This window comes from Carassius gibelio, chromosome B9 (assembly GCF_023724105.1).
Source record: "Carassius gibelio isolate Cgi1373 ecotype wild population from Czech Republic chromosome B9, carGib1.2-hapl.c, whole genome shotgun sequence".
Lineage (NCBI taxonomy): Eukaryota > Metazoa > Chordata > Actinopteri > Cypriniformes > Cyprinidae > Carassius > Carassius gibelio.
The window spans coordinates 1,103,591-1,122,648 of record NC_068404.1 but is presented as its reverse complement, the minus strand read 5'-3'; the positions used below and the strand labels follow the sequence as shown (position 1 = coordinate 1,122,648).

At 45.2% G+C, this 19,058-nt stretch overlaps 1 protein-coding gene across 3 annotated transcripts in view; it reads left to right on the top strand.

Annotated features, from left to right (window-relative positions):
* The first annotated feature begins 12,239 nt into the window (after positions 1–12,239).
* LOC127964386 (kinesin heavy chain-like) overlaps positions 12,240–19,058 on the top strand; it is a 28,415-nt gene continuing 21,596 nt past the window's right edge. For 2 of the 3 annotated variants that reach the window (XM_052564585.1, XM_052564586.1), the window contains exons 1-10: positions 12,240–12,555; positions 13,374–13,461; positions 13,559–13,632; positions 14,299–14,403; positions 14,505–14,553; positions 14,641–14,696; positions 14,783–14,870; positions 15,442–15,566; positions 17,333–17,437; positions 17,522–17,670. In XM_052564585.1, the coding sequence (XP_052420545.1) occupies positions 12,427–12,555; positions 13,374–13,461; positions 13,559–13,632; positions 14,299–14,403; positions 14,505–14,553; positions 14,641–14,696; positions 14,783–14,870; positions 15,442–15,566; positions 17,333–17,437; positions 17,522–17,670 (968 nt within the window). In that variant the 5' untranslated portion in view covers positions 12,240–12,426. The remainder of the gene's footprint in view (positions 12,556–13,373; positions 13,462–13,558; positions 13,633–14,298; positions 14,404–14,504; positions 14,554–14,640; positions 14,697–14,782; positions 14,871–15,441; positions 15,567–17,332; positions 17,438–17,521; positions 17,671–19,058) is intronic. The other variant, XM_052564587.1, reaches the window with a different exon arrangement.

Here is a 19,058-nt window from a genome sequence, read left to right as displayed (position 1 = left end):
GCTGGCTGTTCACAGAGCTCTGTGTCCAAGCACATTAATAGAGAGGCAAAGGGAAGGAAAAGATGTGGTAGAAAAAAAGTGTACAAGCAACAGAGATAACCGCACCCTGGAGAGGATTGTGAAACAAAACCCATTCAGAAATGTGGGGGAGATTCACAAAGAGTGGACTGCAGCTGGAGTCAGTGCTTCAAGAACCACTACAGCTTCGCATTCCTTGTGTCAAGACACTCTTGAACAACAGACAGCGTCAGAAGAGTCTCGCTTCAGAAAGAACTGGACTGCTGCTGAGTGGACCACAGTTATGTTCTCTGATGAAAGTAAATCAGGGTCCCAGAGTCTGGAGGAAGAGAGGAGAGGCACACAATCCACGTTGCTTGAGGTCCAGTCTAAAGTTTCCACAGTCAGTGATGGTTTGGGGTGCCATGTCATCTGCTGGTGTTGGTCCACTGTGTTTTCTGAGGTCAAAGGTCAACGCAGCCGTATACCAGGAAGTTTTAGAGCACTTCATGCTTCCTGCTGCTGACCAACTCTATGGAGATGCAGATTTCATTTTCCAACAGGACTTGGCACCTGCACACAGTGCCAAAGCTACCAGTACCTGGTTTAAGGACCATGGAAAATCTGTGTGGTATTGTGAAGAGGAAGATGTGATATGCCAGACCCAAGAATGCAGAAGAGCTGAAGGACACTATCAGAGCAACCTGGTCTCTAATAACACCTGAGCAGTGCCACAGACTGATCGAATCCATGCCACGCCGCATTGCTGCAGTCATTCAGACAAAAGAGCCACAACTCAGTATTGAGTGCTGTACATGCTCATACTTTTCATGCTCATCAAGTTAGGGAAGAATGAGTTTAAGAGAATGAAAATGTTGAATCCCAAGTTTACAGCAAAATGTGAAATTGCATAGAAACGAAAAACCATCAATCACTTAATTAACCCTTGCATTGAGTTCCTCAATGAGGTTAAAATTATATTAGATACACCAGTATAGATCAGTCTGGAGGTCTACATGCTCATACTTTTCATGCTCATACTTTTCAGTTGGCCAAGATTTCTAAGAATAATTTATTTGTATTGGTTTTAAGTAATATTCTAATTTTCTGAGATACTGAATTTGGGATTTTCCTCAGTTGTCAGTTATAATCATCAAAATTAAAAGAAATAAACATCTGAAATATATTAGTCTGTGTGTAATGAATGAATATAATATACAAGTTTCACTTTTTGAATGGAATTAGTGAAATAAAGAAACTTTTTGATGATATTCGAATTATATGACCATCACCTGTATAGACGGTTTCAACGGCATCAACATAAACAAACGTTAATGCGCGTGAGCGCTTTTGTGGACCTAACTTAACTTCCGGTAGACTCCAAATAGAATCAATAACAACAGCCAAGTCCCTCTAGAGTAGATATTTTTTGATAACAAACAAAATGTGTTTTCTGTATGGATCAGGCGGACTTAATGTGTCACGTTAGGTGTTAGGAAACACGAAGAAGGAACCAATTTGCAGGTACGTCGTTTATTAAAGGGGTAATCCAATAGAGTAAACAGTCCAGGCAGGGTCAAAACCAGAGAATCCAAAACATAAACACAAACAAGACACGAACGCAACGCAAGGCAAGGCAAGGCAAGATAAGGATGACGGGCATGAAACTGTAACATATAAACAAGGACTCCGTAACATAGACTGAGACAGACTGGGTATTTATACACAGAAGGATAATGGGGAAACAGGAGACAGGTGGGGGGAACAATCAATTACGTAACGAGGAAGGTGACCATATAAGGGAACAGGAAGTGATCTGGGACAGACACCGTGAGAAGGAGGACATCTAGTGGAACCCCGGGGAACAACAACCCAGACACTGTGACAGTACCCCCCCTCTACGGAGCGGCTCCCAGACGCTCCAAGACAAAACACAACACAGAGACCAGGAGGGAGGCGGACAGGTGGAGGCTCAGGGGGAGGGACGGAGGGCCGGAAAAGGAATACATGGGGAACAAACACCAGAAATGTAAACCTAAAACAGGGAGACCAGGAGGGAGGAGGACCGGAGGAGGTACAGGGGGAGGGACGGAGGGCCAGATTAAACTAAAGGGAACAGACAGAAACATAACAGAACTCAAAAAACACAAAACAGAAGTCCATGAAGGACATGTTGAGGCGTCCACCAGGGCGGAGCGGAAGACCACCACAGCCTTGTGGTCAAAGTCAAAGGCCTCCAGGGCGGAGCGGAAGACCACCACAGCCTTGTGGTGAAAGTCAAAACCCTCCAGGGTGGAGCGGAAGACCACCACAGCCTTGTGGTCAAAGTCAGAGCCCTCCAGGGTGGAGCGGACGGCCACCACGTCCCCGTGGTTGAGACCGGAGTCTCCCGGAACAGAGCAGCAGACCACCCAGTGACTTGACTTGGCTCTGGAGGGTAATTGGTGACTGACCCTGGCTCTGGAGGGTCCTCGGTGACTGGCCGTGGCTCTGGAACAGCCTCGGGCACCACCTTGGCATCAGGCACCGCCTCAGCCTCCAGAACAGCAATGGGCGCTGCCTCGACCTCGGGCACCACCTCGGCCTCTGGAACAGCGTCGGGCACCGACTCGGCATCGGGCGCAGCCTCGGCATCAGGCACCGCCTCGGCCTCTGGAATGGCCTCGGGCACCACCTCGGTAACGGCCTCGGGATCGGCCTCGAGCACCGCCTCAGCCTCTGGACCAGCAACGGGCACTGCCTCGGTAACTGCATTGGGAACAGCCTCGGGCACCGCCTCGGCGTCGGGTTCCACCTCGGCCTTTGGAACAGCGTCAGGCACCGCCTCGACCTCCGGAACAGCCTCGGGCACCGCCTCGGTAGCTGCATTGGGAACAGCCTCGGGCACCGCCTCGGTAACTGCCTCGGGCACCGCCTCGGCCTCTGGAACAGCAATGGGCACTGCCTCGACCTCGGGCCCCACCTCGGCCTCTGGAACAGCGTCGGGCACCGCCTCGGTAACTGCATTGGGAACAGCCTCGGGCCCCGCCCCGGCCTCCAGAACTGGATCGGGCGCCGCCTCTGCATCAGGCACCGTCTCGGGCGCCGCCTCGGCATCCGAAACAGCCTCGGGCACCGCCTCGGTAACTGCCTCGGGAACGGCCTCGGTCACCGCCTCGGCCTCTGGAACAGCAATGGGCGCTGCCTCGACCTCGGGCACCACCTCGGCCTCTGGAACAGCGTCGGGCACCACCTCGGCCTCTGGAACAGCCTCGGGCACCGCCTCGGCCTCCGGAACAGGATCGGGCACCGCCTCGACCTCTGGAACAGCAACGGGCACCGCCTCGGCCTCCGGAACAGCATTGAGCACCGCCTCTGCCTCTGGGACAGCATCGTGCACCGCTTCTGCCTCCGGGACAGCATCGTGCACCTTATCTGGAGACTCAGGCTTTGAGTCGGCCATCTTGTGCTGTGACGCTGGGCTGGCGGCCATCTTGTGCTGTGGCGCTGGGCTGGCGGCCATCTTGTGCTGTGGCGCTGGGCTGGCGGCCATCTTGTGCTGTGGCGCTGGGTTGGCGGCCATCTTGTGCTGTCGCGCTGGGTTGGCGGCCATCTTGTGCTGTCGCGCTGGGCTGGCGGCCATCTCGTGCTGTGGCGCTGGGCTGGCGGCCATTTTGTGTTGTGGCGCTGGGCTGGCGGCCATCTTGTACTGTGGCGCTGGACCGGTGGCCAATTTGGGCATTGGCGCTGGGTTAGCGGCCATCTTGTACTGTGGCGCTGGGCTGGCGGCCATCCTGGGCAGTGGTGCTGGGCTGACGACCACCCTGCCGGAAGAGACAGGAGTGGCTGGGGCATCCCACCGACACCGAAACTGCAGGTAGCGCACGAATTCCCAGAACTCCAGCATCTCCAACTGCGCCATCTCTTCCTCGGGCACTGGATCATCCAGGCCGCCATTGAAGTGGTCCTTAAGGGCCGCATCATTGTATCCCATGCCTTCAGCCAGGGACCAGAACACTTGAGCCAGGGCACCCACTTCGTTGCCGTCTTGACTTTCCGCCATCTTGGCTGGGGAACGGAAAAGTGACATACCGCTGGTTCCTACGTGGACGGAGTCCTTCTGTCACGTTAGGTGTTAGGAAACACGAAGAAGGAACCAATTTGCAGGTACGTCGTTTATTAAAGGGGTAATCCAATAGAGTAAACAGTCCAGGCAGGGTCAAAACCAGAGAATCCAAAACATAAACACAAACAAGACACGAACGCAACGCAAGGCAAGGCAAGGCAAGGCAAGGCAAGGCAAGATAAGGATGACGGGCATGAAACTGTAACATATAAACAAGGACTCCGTAACATAGACTGAGACAGACTGGGTATTTATACACAGAAGGATAATGGGGAAACAGGAGACAGGTGGGGGGAACAATCAATTACGTAACGAGGAAGGTGACCATATAAGGGAACAGGAAGTGATCTGGGACAGACACCGTGAGAAGGAGGACATCTAGTGGAACCCCGGGGAACAACAACCCAGACACTGTGACATAATGAAAATGCTAATTCATTATTTGCCAGCAGGAGATGTTTTAAAGCATAGACATAAAGCGCGAGAAATAGAGGTTTCCCCAGTAACAGCTGTAAACGAAGCAGAGCTGGTACACTCATACGCTGTGTTATCAGGCATATAACATGCACGTCTTCTTTCATAAATACAGCGATATAAAAACACCCCTGCCTCGTTTTGATATTTAAACATAAATGTAAGGAATTATTATTATTAAACGTGCAGTACATTACGTAACGTTACTCATGTTTATTAAAATAAGCCTTTTTGAAAATCGATCAGTTTTAAAATTGTTGCGAGTCTCCAAAAATAAATAAATGTATGGGAAACACATCCCGCAGCACAGCCACCTGAGCCCAACTTCAGTTTACTCATCACCTTGCCTTTAACTGCGTTTGTAGAAGGCACCGCAGCCAGACCGATATACACAACACAGACCGGATGTTAACTTAGATCCAGGCGCGTGCGCCCGATGAAACCATCTATATATATTTACATATTCATGGTCAATCACTCCTAAACGCATATACCCTTTCAAAACAAGAAGTGTCTAAGAAAATTTAAATCTGTTGTTTTCTCTGAGTGAGTAAACAAGCAAAAACTTCTAGGCTACAAGCTCCAAGTTTGACAGTCTTGTGAACAAATGTTCTGTATGTGTTTAATTACCTTATTTCAGTGACTTCGAAATTGTAGTTTTTTACGTTTACATTACGTTTTTCTCAAAAACACAATCATGTACATAAATGCTATTTACATATTATTGTAGCCCAGTTTGTACTGAACACAGTGTTTTCAGACTTTAGCTATGTATATGTTTATAAGCAATTGAAAAAAGCACAAACGTCATGGCATGTCAAAACTTCTCTAGGCCCCCAAAACCCACTGGACCTCAGAAGGTAAAGAACACTCTCATCTCCTGGTGTGTTTCTGAAGACAGAGTAGTGACAGTCTGAGTCACATTGTGCGAAACTAGTAATCAAATTGGGATAGGGTTTGGTGACGTGAAGTTGTCGGGACATTGGTAGCATACTACAATGCATCCACGGATCAGTCAAAGCCTCTCTTAGAGTTTGAATCCCTAAGCATGAAGGGCTGCGATCATGTCCATCATCAGGAACAAGTGAGTTTGGACACAATTTCCAACTTGGTGGTAAGTAGGAAATAAGCAAAATGTGAATCCATCAATAATACATACTCAGTTAGCACTGTAGGAACTCAAACTGTAATAAAACCAACCCCACTCCCCGAATTAAAATCATCGAATAGATTTAGATTATGATCTTGAAAACAGACGCAGAATCACATGCAAGTTAACCAAATATGCCCCTATATAGCACCAAGTGGCATATGTTAACAAGCATAACATTGACATGCAACAAAAAGCACTCAAAAATGATATAGGCTTGTGGGGGAGATGCTACCTACAGCATGTGTAGTTGAGACCAGCCACAGTATAATACCGTGAAACACTGGGTATTAACACAAACAATCAAATTATAATATGTACTTGATGAAGAAAGAAAAATCCAATATACAGTATATCTGTCCTGATGACAGTGTAAAGCATGATGTTACAACTTGGAATGGCAGATCCTCACAATTCAGGCAAGCTGCACATGACAGCACGAATAAACAACCTGTCACAAGCAAGAAGCGAAAATAAACTGGTTACCAAGCTTCTATTTAGCACCTTTATTATTCAAAGTTCACACCAGTTATCCCACAAAATTATGCTACCCACTTATCCCACAAAAAAATCAATAATAAAAAAAAAAAAAAAAAAAAAATCTAGCCCCTTTGGCTGATATTTTACCTGGTTTTAAGCAACAAATAACAAAATTTAGATTTTGTAAAATGTATTTATTTATTTATTTTTACTTAATATTGTCACGATTCATGTCTTGTTCTGCCCCACTATGTGTTCAAGGACTTTTATGTTGAAGGGTATTTTCTGTTTCCGTTGTTTCTATGTTCTCTCCCTGTGTTTAGCTCTAGCTCCATACTTCCCATGGTTACCCTTGTTAGTTGTCATGGTGATTCCGTTCTTCCTCCCCCTTCTTCACTTGTTAACCTGTGTATTTAATAGTCTGTGCTTGCTCTTTCTCTCTCTGATGTTGTCCTTGAAGGCTGTTCTGTGTGCCCATGCCATTTGCCTTGTTTCTTATCATGCCTGGTTTTACTTTTTGTCTGTTTAGATAAATCTTTATTACTGCTCTTGGATTCTATTCTCTGCGTTTTCAATTGAAATGGTCATATACAATTTCAGTCAGACCAGTCAAAGAAGTCATCTCAAGCTTTGAGCGTTTTAAGGAGGAGATGATCCGGGTCTTTCGACCGCTCCGCCTATGGAGAGGAGGCTTCCTGTCGGCTTTCCACACTTCGGCAGGGGAGACGATCCGTGCCGGATTTCTCCATTGAGTTCCGGACCCTCGCTACCACCTGCGGGTGGAACCAACCCGCTCTGACCGCTCGCTTCCTGGAGGGCTTGTCTCCAGAGGTGCGGGACGAGGTCCTCGTCCGTGAGATCCCTGCCCGGCTCGACGACCTTATCGACCTGGCCATCCGTGTGGAGAGACGGTTTGATCAACGCCGTCGTGCTCATCGCCTGGAGGAGAGTCTTTTCTCGCCGCCTCGTGTCAGCCCCTCCCACTCTGAACCTGAACCCATGCAGCTGGGTGGCCTGCGTATCTCATCTAAGGAGCATCAGAGGAGGATTCATAACCGCCTCTGTATGTACTGTGCTAGTGCCTCTCACTTTGTGTCTTCCTGTCCGGTAAAAGCCAACGCTCGCCAGTAGGAGGAGGGTTACTGGCGAGCGCTACCACTAAGACTATCCCTTCCACTTCCTGCACGACACTTCCAGCGCATCTCCAGTGGGCGGGGTCGTCAGCCTCCTGTGCGGCCTTGATCGATTCTGGGGCCGAGGGAAACTTTGTGGATGAGAAGTGGGCGCTCCAACAAGGTATTCCGCTCACACCGCTAAGAGACTCCACCCTTTTATTTGCCCTTGATGGCAGCGCCCTACCTAGGGTACAGAAACAGACTATCCCATTAACTCTGACCATCTCTGGCAACCATAAAGAGACAATTTCCTTTTTTATTTTTCAGTTACTCCTTTAGTACTGGGGCACCCTTGGTTAGAACTTCACAATCCACACATTGACTGGGCTAAGGGGTCTGTTTTGTCCTGGAAGTTGTCATGTCATGTTAAGTGTTTAGCCTCGGCTGTTCCCCCTGTGTCTTCTGTTTCTGTGTTGCAGGAGGAGACGGGAGATCTGACTGGGGTACCGGAGGAGTATAACAATTTGCGGGGGGTTTTCAGTCGTTCTCGAGCCATGTCTCTTCCGCCCCATCGCCCGTATGACTGCGCTATTGATCTCCGCCCGGGGACCACGCCCCCTCGGGGTAGGCTCTACTCTCTTTCCGCTCCCGAACGGGAGGCTTTAGAGAATTTTTTATCTGAGTCCCTCAGCGCCGGCACAATCGTTCCTTCCTCGTCGCCTGCCGGCGCCGGATTCTTTTTTGTTAAGAAGACAGACGGCTCTTTGCGCCCATGCATAGATTATCGGGGGCTGAACGACATCACTGTAAAGAATCGTTACCCACTGCCGCTGATGTCCTCAGCCTTTGATATCCTGCAGGGGGCAAAAGTCTTTACCAAGCTCGACCTACGTAACGCTTACCATCTCGTACGCATTCGGGAGGGGGACGAGTGGAAGACCGCCTTTAACACGCCCCTCGGCCACTTCGAGTATAGAGTCCTTCCCTTCGGATTGGTTAACGCCCCCGCTGTCTTTCAAGCTCTGATCAATGACGTCCTTCGGGATATGCTCAATTTATTCGTTTTTGTCTATCTCGATGACATTCTGATTTTTTCGCCCTCTCTCCAGATTCACGTGCAGCACGTTCGCCGCGTTCTCCAACATTTGCTTGAGAATCGACTCTTTGTTAAGGCCGAGAAGTGCTCCTTTCATGCTTCGTCTATAACGTTTCTAGGCTCCGTTATCTCAGCAGAGGGGATCAGTATGGATCCTACCAAGGTCCAGGCCATGCTCGATTGGCCCGTCCCTGATTCTCGTGTCTCGCTACAGCGCTTTCTCGGTTTTGCTAATTTCTATCGCCGCTTTATACGCAACTTCAGCCAGGTGGCCGCGCCACTCACCGCCCTCACTTCGGTTAAGTCTCGTTTCGGTTGGTCCGGTTCTGCGCAGGAGGCGTTTGACCGGCTTAAGACCCTTTTTACGTCTGCGCCCATCCTCCTCACTCCAGATAGCTCAAGACAGTTTATCGTTGAGGTCGACGCCTCCGAGGTAGGGGTGGGAGCTGTTCTTTCCCAGCGGTCAGCGTCGGATAATAAGATACACCCTTGCGCGTACTTCTCACACCGCCTCTCCCCCGCGGAACGTAATTACGATGTCGGGAATCGTGAGCTCCTCGCCATCCGCTTGGCATTGGGTGAGTGGCGGCAGTGGTTAGAGGGTTCCTCTGTCCCTTTCATTGTTTTGACTGATCATCGCAATTTAGAATACATTCGCTCCGCCAAGAGATTGAACTTGCGTCAGGCTCGTTGGGCCCTTTTCTTTACGCGTTTTGATTTTGTCATTTCATACCGTCCGGGCTCTAAGAACGGTAAGCCGGACGCGTTGTCTCGACTTTTCGATCCCTCGATCGGCCGCACCCCCCAAGAGGCGATTATTCCTCCCGGTCGGGTGGTGGGGGCTACGGTCTGGGGAATTGAGAAACAGGTTAAGCGCACACTCTCTCACGTCGCTACTCCCCGTAACTGCCCTAGGGGCAGCCTCTTTGTCCCAGTTCCCACACGATTAGCAGTTCTTCAATGGGCCCATTCCTCTAGACTAGCGGTTCATCCCGGTGTTTGAGGTACTATCGCATTTATCCGCCAGCGTTTCTGGTGGCCCTCTTTAGAACGTGATGCGCGCCGTTTTATCGCTGCCTGCTCTGTTTGTGCCCAGACCAAGGTGGGCAATTCCCCACCTGCTGGTCTCCTCCGGCCGCTACCTGTTCCCTCTCGCGCGTGGTCCCATATCGCTCTCGACTTTATCACCGGTCTTCCGCCCTCAGCCGGTAAGACGGTCATCCTGACGGTAGTCGACCGCTTTTCTAAATCGGCGCACTTCATTCCCCTTACCAAACTGCCCTCTGCTAAGGAAACGGCCCAGATTATGATTGATAATGTGTTTAAGTTTCATGGGTTGCCCACCGACGTCGTGTCCGATAGGGGTCCGCAATTCGCCTCGCAGTTCTGGAGAGAATTTTGCCGTCTCATAGGTGCCACTGCTAGCCTTTCCTCGGGTTTTCACCCACAGACTAATGGCCAGGCCAAGCGAGCCAATCAGATTGTTGCCCGCATGCTCCGCAGTCTAGCCTTTCGCAATCCCTCGTCTTGGGCCGAACAGCTTTCCTGGGCTGAGTATGCTCATAATTCCCTCCCTTCCTCGGCCTCTGGTATCTCTCCCTTTCAATGTTGCCTCAGCTATCAACCACCCTTATTTTCATCCCAAGAGACCGATTCTTTCTGCCCGTCCGTTCAGACCTTTATCAGTCGCTGTAAGCGAACCTGGAAGAGGGTGAGATCTGCACTATGTCGTTCTAAGAGACGCATGTGCGTGGCTGCTAATAGATCGCGTGTCAAAAGTCCTCGCTATGTCGCGGAACAGAAGGTTTGGCTTTCTACATCTAATTTACCCCTCCAGTCTGACTCCCGTAAACTGGCCCCCTGCTTCATCGGACCGTTCCGCATTATCAAGATCGTTAACCCTGTCGCCGTCAAACTCCGGTTGCCGCAGAATCTTCGTCGTGTTCACCCGGTGTTTCACGTCTCCTGCATTAAACCGGTCTCCCCCCCCCCCCCCCCACATCTTTCTCTGCCGTTCGTATCGAAGACTCCCCGGTCTATACCGTCCGCAGGATCATAGATAGGCGGTGTCGGGGTCGTGGTCACCAATATTTAGTCGATTGGGAGGGGTATGGTCCTGAGGAGAGGAGTTGGGTCTCCCCTAAGGATATCCTGGACCCCTCGCTCATTGATGATTTCCTCCGGTCTCGCCAGCATTTCCCCGCTGGAGCGCCGGGAGGCGGTCTTTGAGGACAGGGTACTGTCATGGTCTTGTCATGATCCTGTCTCTATCTCTCTCTTTTCCTCTCTCTGTCTCCCCCTGCTGGTTTCTCCCCTCCTGTCTCCCTCGCTCTTCGCTTCTGTGTCACAGCTGACTTCACTTCTCATTAAGATAATTTCCCCTCCACCTGGTTCTCATCTTGCCTTGTTATTTGAGCTACTTCTACCCTCTCGTTCTCGTGTCTCTTTGTCAGATTGTTACTTCCGAATGAAGCTGTTACCTTTGGCGTCTGCACAAGAAATTGGTCTTGTCCTGTCCTGTCCTGTCTAGTCGGGGTTAGGTTAGTTTTCTGCTATCACTGCCCGTACGTCTCTGTGCTCACCCCTTTGCACCCCACAGAACCTTACCTGCTGCCCAACGCCGCGGCCTCCCCGCTCTGCGAGCTCCGATCCCCGGTTCTCCCCTGAGCCCGGTCAAGCCTCCGCCTCCCCAGCCTGATGGTCGTTCCAGCCACAGAGGTTACCTGTGTTACTTATACCCAGCCTGCGGGTCGGCCTTGGTTCTCATCTTTTGGACTCCTTGTTTGGATTTACCTGTGGCTTTCCTTTGTTTAATTAAAGACTGTCATTTTGCCCTCGCATTTGAGTCCTCTCCCTTCAATACCCATCACACTATCATGTCTGTTTCTATCTACACTTAGCAACCAGCAACCTGTGCATTTATTTTATATTTACAGTTGGCTACACATTTTATAAGTTCATGTATTCCAACAAATCAAACCCTTGTCTAGTTAATTAATTTAAAATGTCATCTAATATATTTGATTGGATTTCAAGGTTCACAGTTGTCTCTTTTGAGAAAACTTATATTTAGGCTAATGAATCTCAACATACCTGCATATTTTTAAAAGTTTATATATTACTAATTATTATACAGTAAATTACACATAACCTTATTATAGTATTAAATATGTTTGTTTTGCATACATTTTTCATTTTATATTTTAATCTGTTGCCATGCTATAGGTCTACATTTTAAAACTGCTATATTATTTAATTAATAAGTAGTTATAATATTTGGTGGATGGAGCTACAACAATACAATTGTGTATAACACCTATTCAGCCAAAAGTGTTTCTGTTTTTGACAATACATGCATGATATTTTGTGTCAGTGCGCTGGAGTCTGTTCTCCTCTGACGAGGGATGCAAGATGTGAAGCTAAAAACTATCAAACAGACTTTGTCCTCCAGGGGGCCGAGCCTCATTGCACAAATTTGGACAGAAAGATAGTATTTGTGCGATGGAAACTATAGGCGTCTCTAGTTTGGCTGACGAGGTTCATGGAAAACCGCCCTGTCAATCTTTATGTAAATTATAACCGGCTGTGATTGGTCCATCCTGAGCAGCGCTGAGGAAAGTAACACGCACCACGTGACATCGAGTCTACGTTCTTCTTTAGCAGAGCAGATTACTTCTAATTATTTATGATTAATATCTTAATAAAAGCAGCCAGATGCCCGACGCGAGATCTTTTAGGTGTCAGCAGGCGGTGAAGAGTGAAGTCAGTGAAGGGTGCGAGCCCCAGGACACGCCCTGCCTCCCTCCCTCCCTCCGCATCCCTCATGACAACAGCCTCAGCCTCAGCCTCAGCATCCTCCTCCTCCTCCACAATCACACGAGCAGCTGCCTGAAACACCCCGCATCCCAGGACCTTCGAGACTGAGAGCACTGCGCCAACCGTACCGTCTCGTGTTTCGATATAAACATAGCATTCCGTTCTCATCTATTTGCCGTGATCGTCTAGCATCATGACGGACGCAGTAGCCGAGTGTAATATTAAAGTGCTCTGTCGCTTTAGGCCTCTCAATCAGGCCGAGATCCTGCGCGGCGACAAATTCCTGCCGACCTTTCAAGGGGACGACACCGTCATCATCGGGGTAACGATTCAGATTTGTGCTTATTAAACCGGGTTCCGCAGTGAAACACGCAGCTCTTAATGATGCCAGTGATGCTCGAGGCTGTGTCAGTGTGACGTCAGCACATCTAGAGGCTGTAGGCCTCGTCATCCTCTCAGTCGTATTACCGTCATCTTCCTCTTGACTGATCTTCTTCATATTCTGATGTATATATTCTTCGTATAGTGCAGGGAGTGGCCGGTAATGGTTGGCTGGGTTTTGATTAAGGACATGTATGGTTAAAGATGATGCAAGTATGTAGTACGTGAACCAGTCATAAGGTTTTATTTTTTGTTGTTGTTGTTGTGGGTTTTTTTTGGTTTTTTTTATAAATAAGCTTTCCATTGATGTAGTTAGGATCGGACAATGTTTGTCTGAGATACAACTATTAGAAAATCTGGAATCTGAGGGTGCAAAAAAATCTAAATATTGAGAAAATCATCTTTAAAGTTGTTCAAATGTAGTTCTTAGCAATGCGTATTACTAATCAAAAATTAAGTTTTTATATATTTATGGTAAGAAATGTACAACTATCTTAATGGAACATGATCTTTACTTATTGTCCTAATGACTTTTGGCATAAAAAAAAATGTATAGTTGTCTATTTCTTCAAATATCCCCCAGAGACTCAAGACTGCTTCTGTGCTGCAGGACACATATTGGATAACGCTGAACTGACACGGTTTATAGCTCTGTGACGTGATTAGTGGCCTGATCAATACCTGATGAGACCAAACAATGACTGTTCTTTCTTCCTCCGTGTCTCTTCTCGTCCTCTGTGTGTGTTTATGTGTGTGCAGGGAAAGCCGTATGTGTTCGACCGCGTGTTCCCCACCAACACCACCCAAGAGCAGGTGTACAACACCTGCGCCAAGCAGATCGTCAAAGGTCAGTGTGGGACGCCCTGCGCTCTCAGCATGTTTGGGACAGATCTGAGTGTGTGTGGGGATAATGTTTAGGAAAGCTGTGTTTGTCTGATGTGTAGATGTGCTGGGAGGTTACAACGGCACCATCTTCGCTTATGGACAAACCTCTTCTGGAAAGACCCACACCATGGAGGTACAGTCATGTTTTAGATGAGATAATGATTCTACTTTTAACACTTTTACATTATTTTGTACCTGTAAAAGATTCATATCATACATACACAGTGTACCTGCAACAAAATGAGCATCAAATATTACTGGCCAGTTTCCCTGGAAGTACTCACAAAGCCAATCACAAGATAAGGCATGCTTTATATTGAAATGTAAGAATGATAGTGGATAAATTCTTAGACTTAAGGCTTTACAGTCATGGTTCACAACAGGACCCACACTGTACATCATTTTACCAGTGCAACCCTCCACTGTACCAAAGTCATCTATCTATAATAATAAAAAGAGCTTACTGTCAGTGTTGCAGATATTTAGCATAACACAAATAAAGTTCTGCTTTCTAAATACACATTATGGTCAGCACAAGCCATATATAAATGTATTGTCCTGTCAGAATCAGCATCTTTGGATGGATAATTAGTTTTAGTTTAGTTTGCTTTACCTTGTGCCTGTTTGTCTGTCTAATTTGACTTCTTTTTACCATGTGATGGATAAACTGGCAAAATGAAATTATTTTGCTTAATTTGGTAATGATTAGTTTAGTTAGAAGCACTGCTAAGTTAGACTAAGGTTAGACTAAGATGAATCTGAATAATTGAGGTGAGTTTGACTGTGATGGCACTTCCAGGGCAAGCTCCACGACCCGCAGCAGATGGGCATCATTCCCCGCATCGCAGAGGACATCTTCAACCACATCTTCGCCATGGACGAGAACCTGGAGTTCCACATCAAGGTACACAAACCAATGGCACATCCATCATCTAGTTATAAACCTGAGCACACATCCTCTCAATCTATGGCGCTCTCAAAATAACCAGTGTTTGCTTTTCTCAGGTGTCCTACTTTGAGATCTATATGGAGAAAATCCGGGATCTTCTGGATGGTTTGTAGAAAACAGAGAAAGTGCAGTGTACCAAATTGACTACAATGGTTGTGATATTGTTCCTCATTGTGCTTCTTTCCTCTTCAGTCACGAAGACCAACCTGTCTGTGCACGAGGATAAGAACCGCGTCCCTTATGTGAAGGTGATTTTCCGGCGTGTTTCGTGAGGATGTGAGTTAATCAGAATGAACTGTGATGAAGCAGCTGTTTTGTGTTTGTGTGGCGTCAGGGCTGCACCGAGCGCTTCGTGTCCAGTCCTGAAGAGGTCATGGACGTCATCGACGAGGGAAAGTCCAACCGGCACGTCGCGGTCACCAGTGAGCGCTTTTATCATTGCTCTCAGATTCAGTTAAACCTCATTCACTCACAGCACTTCAGGGTACATTTTCCAAACATTACGGAAGCATTACTAGTATTTTATTATCACAATAATCTCTCCGGCCAATCAGTGCCTCGTTTTGGTAAGGGTACCCTGGAACCTCAACCGAGGTGGAACTGAAAAAGTAGCGGGCACCAGATACTGTACCCAGTGAAACCCCCCTAAAATGAACAGTACCATGCTGTGCCATGCAGTGGAAAAGAGCCATAACAGTGTGTAAATTGTGATACCTTCATCTCAGTCAGTGGAGATCTGATGCTTGAGATGCACATTGTGTTTATATACATACACCGTTCAAAGATTTGCTGTACGTTAGTTTGTCTTTTTAGTTTTTTAGTGCTTTATACTCATCAAGGCTGCAATTATACAGTATAAACTGTTTTTAATTTAAAATAACTGTTTCAAATAAATGTTAAAATACAGTGTACTTCTGTGATGACAAAGCTGAGTTTCAGTGAAGTTTTAGACTTGTATAATGCGTATTGGAGAGTGATCTGTTCTGTTGTCAGATATGAATGAGCACAGCTCTCGCAGTCACAGCATCTTCCTGATCAACATCAAGCAGGAGCACGTGGAGACGGAGCAGAAGCTCTGTGGGAAGCTCTACCTGGTGGATCTGGCCGGCAGTGAGAAGGTCTTTGTCTTTTGTTGTATGAAGCATCTTGTTGTCATGTTTAAAGGCACAGTTCACCAATAATGTCATTTACTCCCTCTTATGTCGTAACAAAACTGTATGACTTTCTTCCTTCTAGGGAACACAAAATATACTTTTAAGAGCATTTGGTTGCATATGACATTAGACTTTCATTTTATGGACAAAAAACACACAAGACATTGATATTATAAAGACTAAAGTCTCAAATCCAAATTGGGAATTTAAGAAGAAATAAGTCTGACTATGCCACTATGAGAATTTCACACAAATATTTAGAATAAACCATCAACAATTAGAGAGTAACAATACAAAAATAAACTTTTTATTGAAAAAATAAAAAAATAAAATAAACTCTCACTCACACACACACATTGACAAATATAAAGACAAGTCACAAATACTGTAATGAACAATCTTTGAAATCGTAGACCATAGCTTTAACCCTTGTGGGTTGTTGGGGACGTTTTCGTCCACTAGGGGGTAAAGTTGAGTCTTATTTTGGCCACAACTTCCTCTGTGTTTGAGCTAATGGAATGATTTTTGGTGACAAATCTTATTTTGACCCATATTTTGGAAAAATGCTTTGAAATTTTTCAAAAACTCAATGGTACACTGTGGGCAAATTCACAACCCTTTCGGGATGTTCGTGGATGAAAACATCCACTAAATTAAACTGCTGTAAAAATGTATCAGATAAATATTTTTATTAAAAAATTTTTTTTTTTGCATAAATCTATTAATCAACCTCAGTCCTGATCAAAACTACCAATTTAAAAAAAAAAAAATCCAAGATTTTAACTTTTTAATTACCAAGTTCATAAATGATGTCACTGATTTGGGAAAAAAACACACAAAGTTACATATTTTCAATATAAAAACTGGATATTTTTTTACCTTTTATCACAGTCTTGGGCATGTCAAAGATTAGTAACAACATTGGCTTTGATGCATTGTTAGTTTTTGTGCAGCATTAGATTTAAATTTTTTCTCCCTAATTTGTTGTTGGTGGCTGTTTTTGCCCCATTGACTTCCATTATAACTAAATTTTTTGATTGCAAAGCCATGACACCATTTAATCATGCATTCTTGATTGTTTGTGGTATTCCATTTTGGGAAGAGGTAATTTTTTTATTTTTACAGTTGATCACTAGGTGGGACCATTAACCCTTTAAATAGGCCTGTGCAAAAAAAGGCTTAGTTTCTGGCTTGTATAAGGAGTTATATGGAGTAAAGCAGCAAATTATAGTATTTGTGTGTGTGTGAGATTCTTGATTGTTGGTGGTTTTCCCTGTTGGGAAGAGGTAACATTTGTTATTTTTTACAGTAGATCACTAGGCGGGACCATTAACCCTTTAGATAGGCCTGTGCAAAAAAAGGCTTAGTTTCTGGCTTGTATGGAGTTATATAGAGTAAAATAGCAAATTATAGTGTGTGTGTGTGTGTGTGTGTGTTAATGAGAAATTAACAAAGCATCCTCCCTTCCTTCTCCAGTGTTTATAACCAGTTTGTATGAACAGTAATAAATGACACTGCATTAGAAGAGTCGAAGAGTCAAGACAGTTTTTTATAGCCCAGGGAAGCTGGGAATGGGTTAAAACAGCAGACAACAATGACACAAGAAAAATCACCCTGTATGCAATAATTTGTATGCAAGTGATATCCATGCTAACTGGCTAATGATGAGATGGGTTCCCTAATCTGAAGTGATACTGTTAAACTTGTTTATGGTGTATTTTCACACACAGGTCAGTAAGACCGGTGCGGCTGGAGCCGTCCTGGATGAAGCTAAAAACATCAATAAGTCTCTGTCTTCTCTCGGCAATGTCATCTCTGCTCTCGCTGAAGGAACTGTGAGTGTTCACAAATGCCCACATGTACGCGTGACTCTGCATACTGGTGTTTGCTTATGCAATGTCCCTGATCTGTGTGAGCAGAAGACTCACGTGCCGTACCGCGACAGTAAGATGACCAGGATCCTGCAGGACTCTCTGGGAGGAAACTGCCGGACCACCATGTTCATCTGCTGCTCTCCCTCCAGCTACAACGACGCAGAGACCAAATCCACCCTCATGTTTGGACAGCGGTACTCCAGCACATACTCACATCACATGCATTCACATCTGCACAACAGTAGTGCAACAGTATCACAGCTAGAGTTCAGTTATCATCTCAATTATCATCATCATGTTTTCAGACAGCTTTACTACTAATATGAAACAGCGACATTCAAATACAATTATAAACCTCTATAAACTTCAGAGCAATTTAAAGTCAGAGTGATATAAAAACATTTTAAATTGCATTGCAATTAAATAAAAATGAATTATAGATAATTAATGGAGTTAGCTGAACTTTAAAGTGCTTTTTTGATCCACTGAAGTAGGACTGTGTCTGTGAATGTACTGACGAGCATTTATAACTAACTGAAATGTGCTTTAATGTAATTTCTATTTAAAGTAAGTCATATATATTTGTAATGACACATTTGTAATGGTGAAATTGCAATAATGTTTATTTAAAACATATTAACTTTAAATGTATTATTTAATAACTCTATAGTTAAAATTATAGTCAAGTTACAGGCAGTTTACATGTGCTTTAGTATGTGAGACATCACACCAAAATCTCTTTAAAACACCACAAAAGATTATTAAAACAAAATTACTTACTTAAGATATTTTATTTGATATAATTTCAATAGAAACTTCTTAAAAGTGTGTTAAGATATGTAATCAATGTATGTTCACTTAAGTGGCCTCTTATTTAATAAACTTTATATATATGAAAGTGAAAGGGGGGAAGTGACATTCAGCCAAGTATGGTGACCCATACTCAGAATTTGTGCTCTGCATTTAACCCATCCGAAATGCACACACACAGAGCAGTGAACACACACACACATTACATTTATATTACATTACATTTACACTAGTGGACATACAATTAATGCAGTAAAGCACTTTTTTGATAAGGTTGGAGGGCACACTCAACCACTTTTGAAAAGAATCAACAGAATCTCTGCTCTGCCTTGTGTTAAATAAAGAGCAGTTATAGAATATGAATCTGACTGCTTCTTAAAGGGATTGTTCACCTTTTTTTCTATCATGCCACTGTAAAAAAAAAAAAGATTTATTATTTAGTATTTTTTCTTGTTTTCTAGTATAAATATCTCTAGCCAACAACTTGTTTTCTAGTAAAAACACCAAAACGTCCTTGAATCATTAACTTGACAAAGTCATTTAAGTCATTTAACTTGTCAAGTATATGCAACCTTTTGGTAATTTCACTAGAAAATAAGACAAAAACACTAAGTACGATTTTTTTTTTTTCCTGTATGTACTCGCCTTTGTTTCAAAGCTGTATTCATTCCTTTCTTCTGTTGTACACATAAGATACAACTACAATTGAAGAATGTTGGTCACCAAATAGTTGACATAGTCATTGACTTCCATAATTTAGAAGAAAATACTG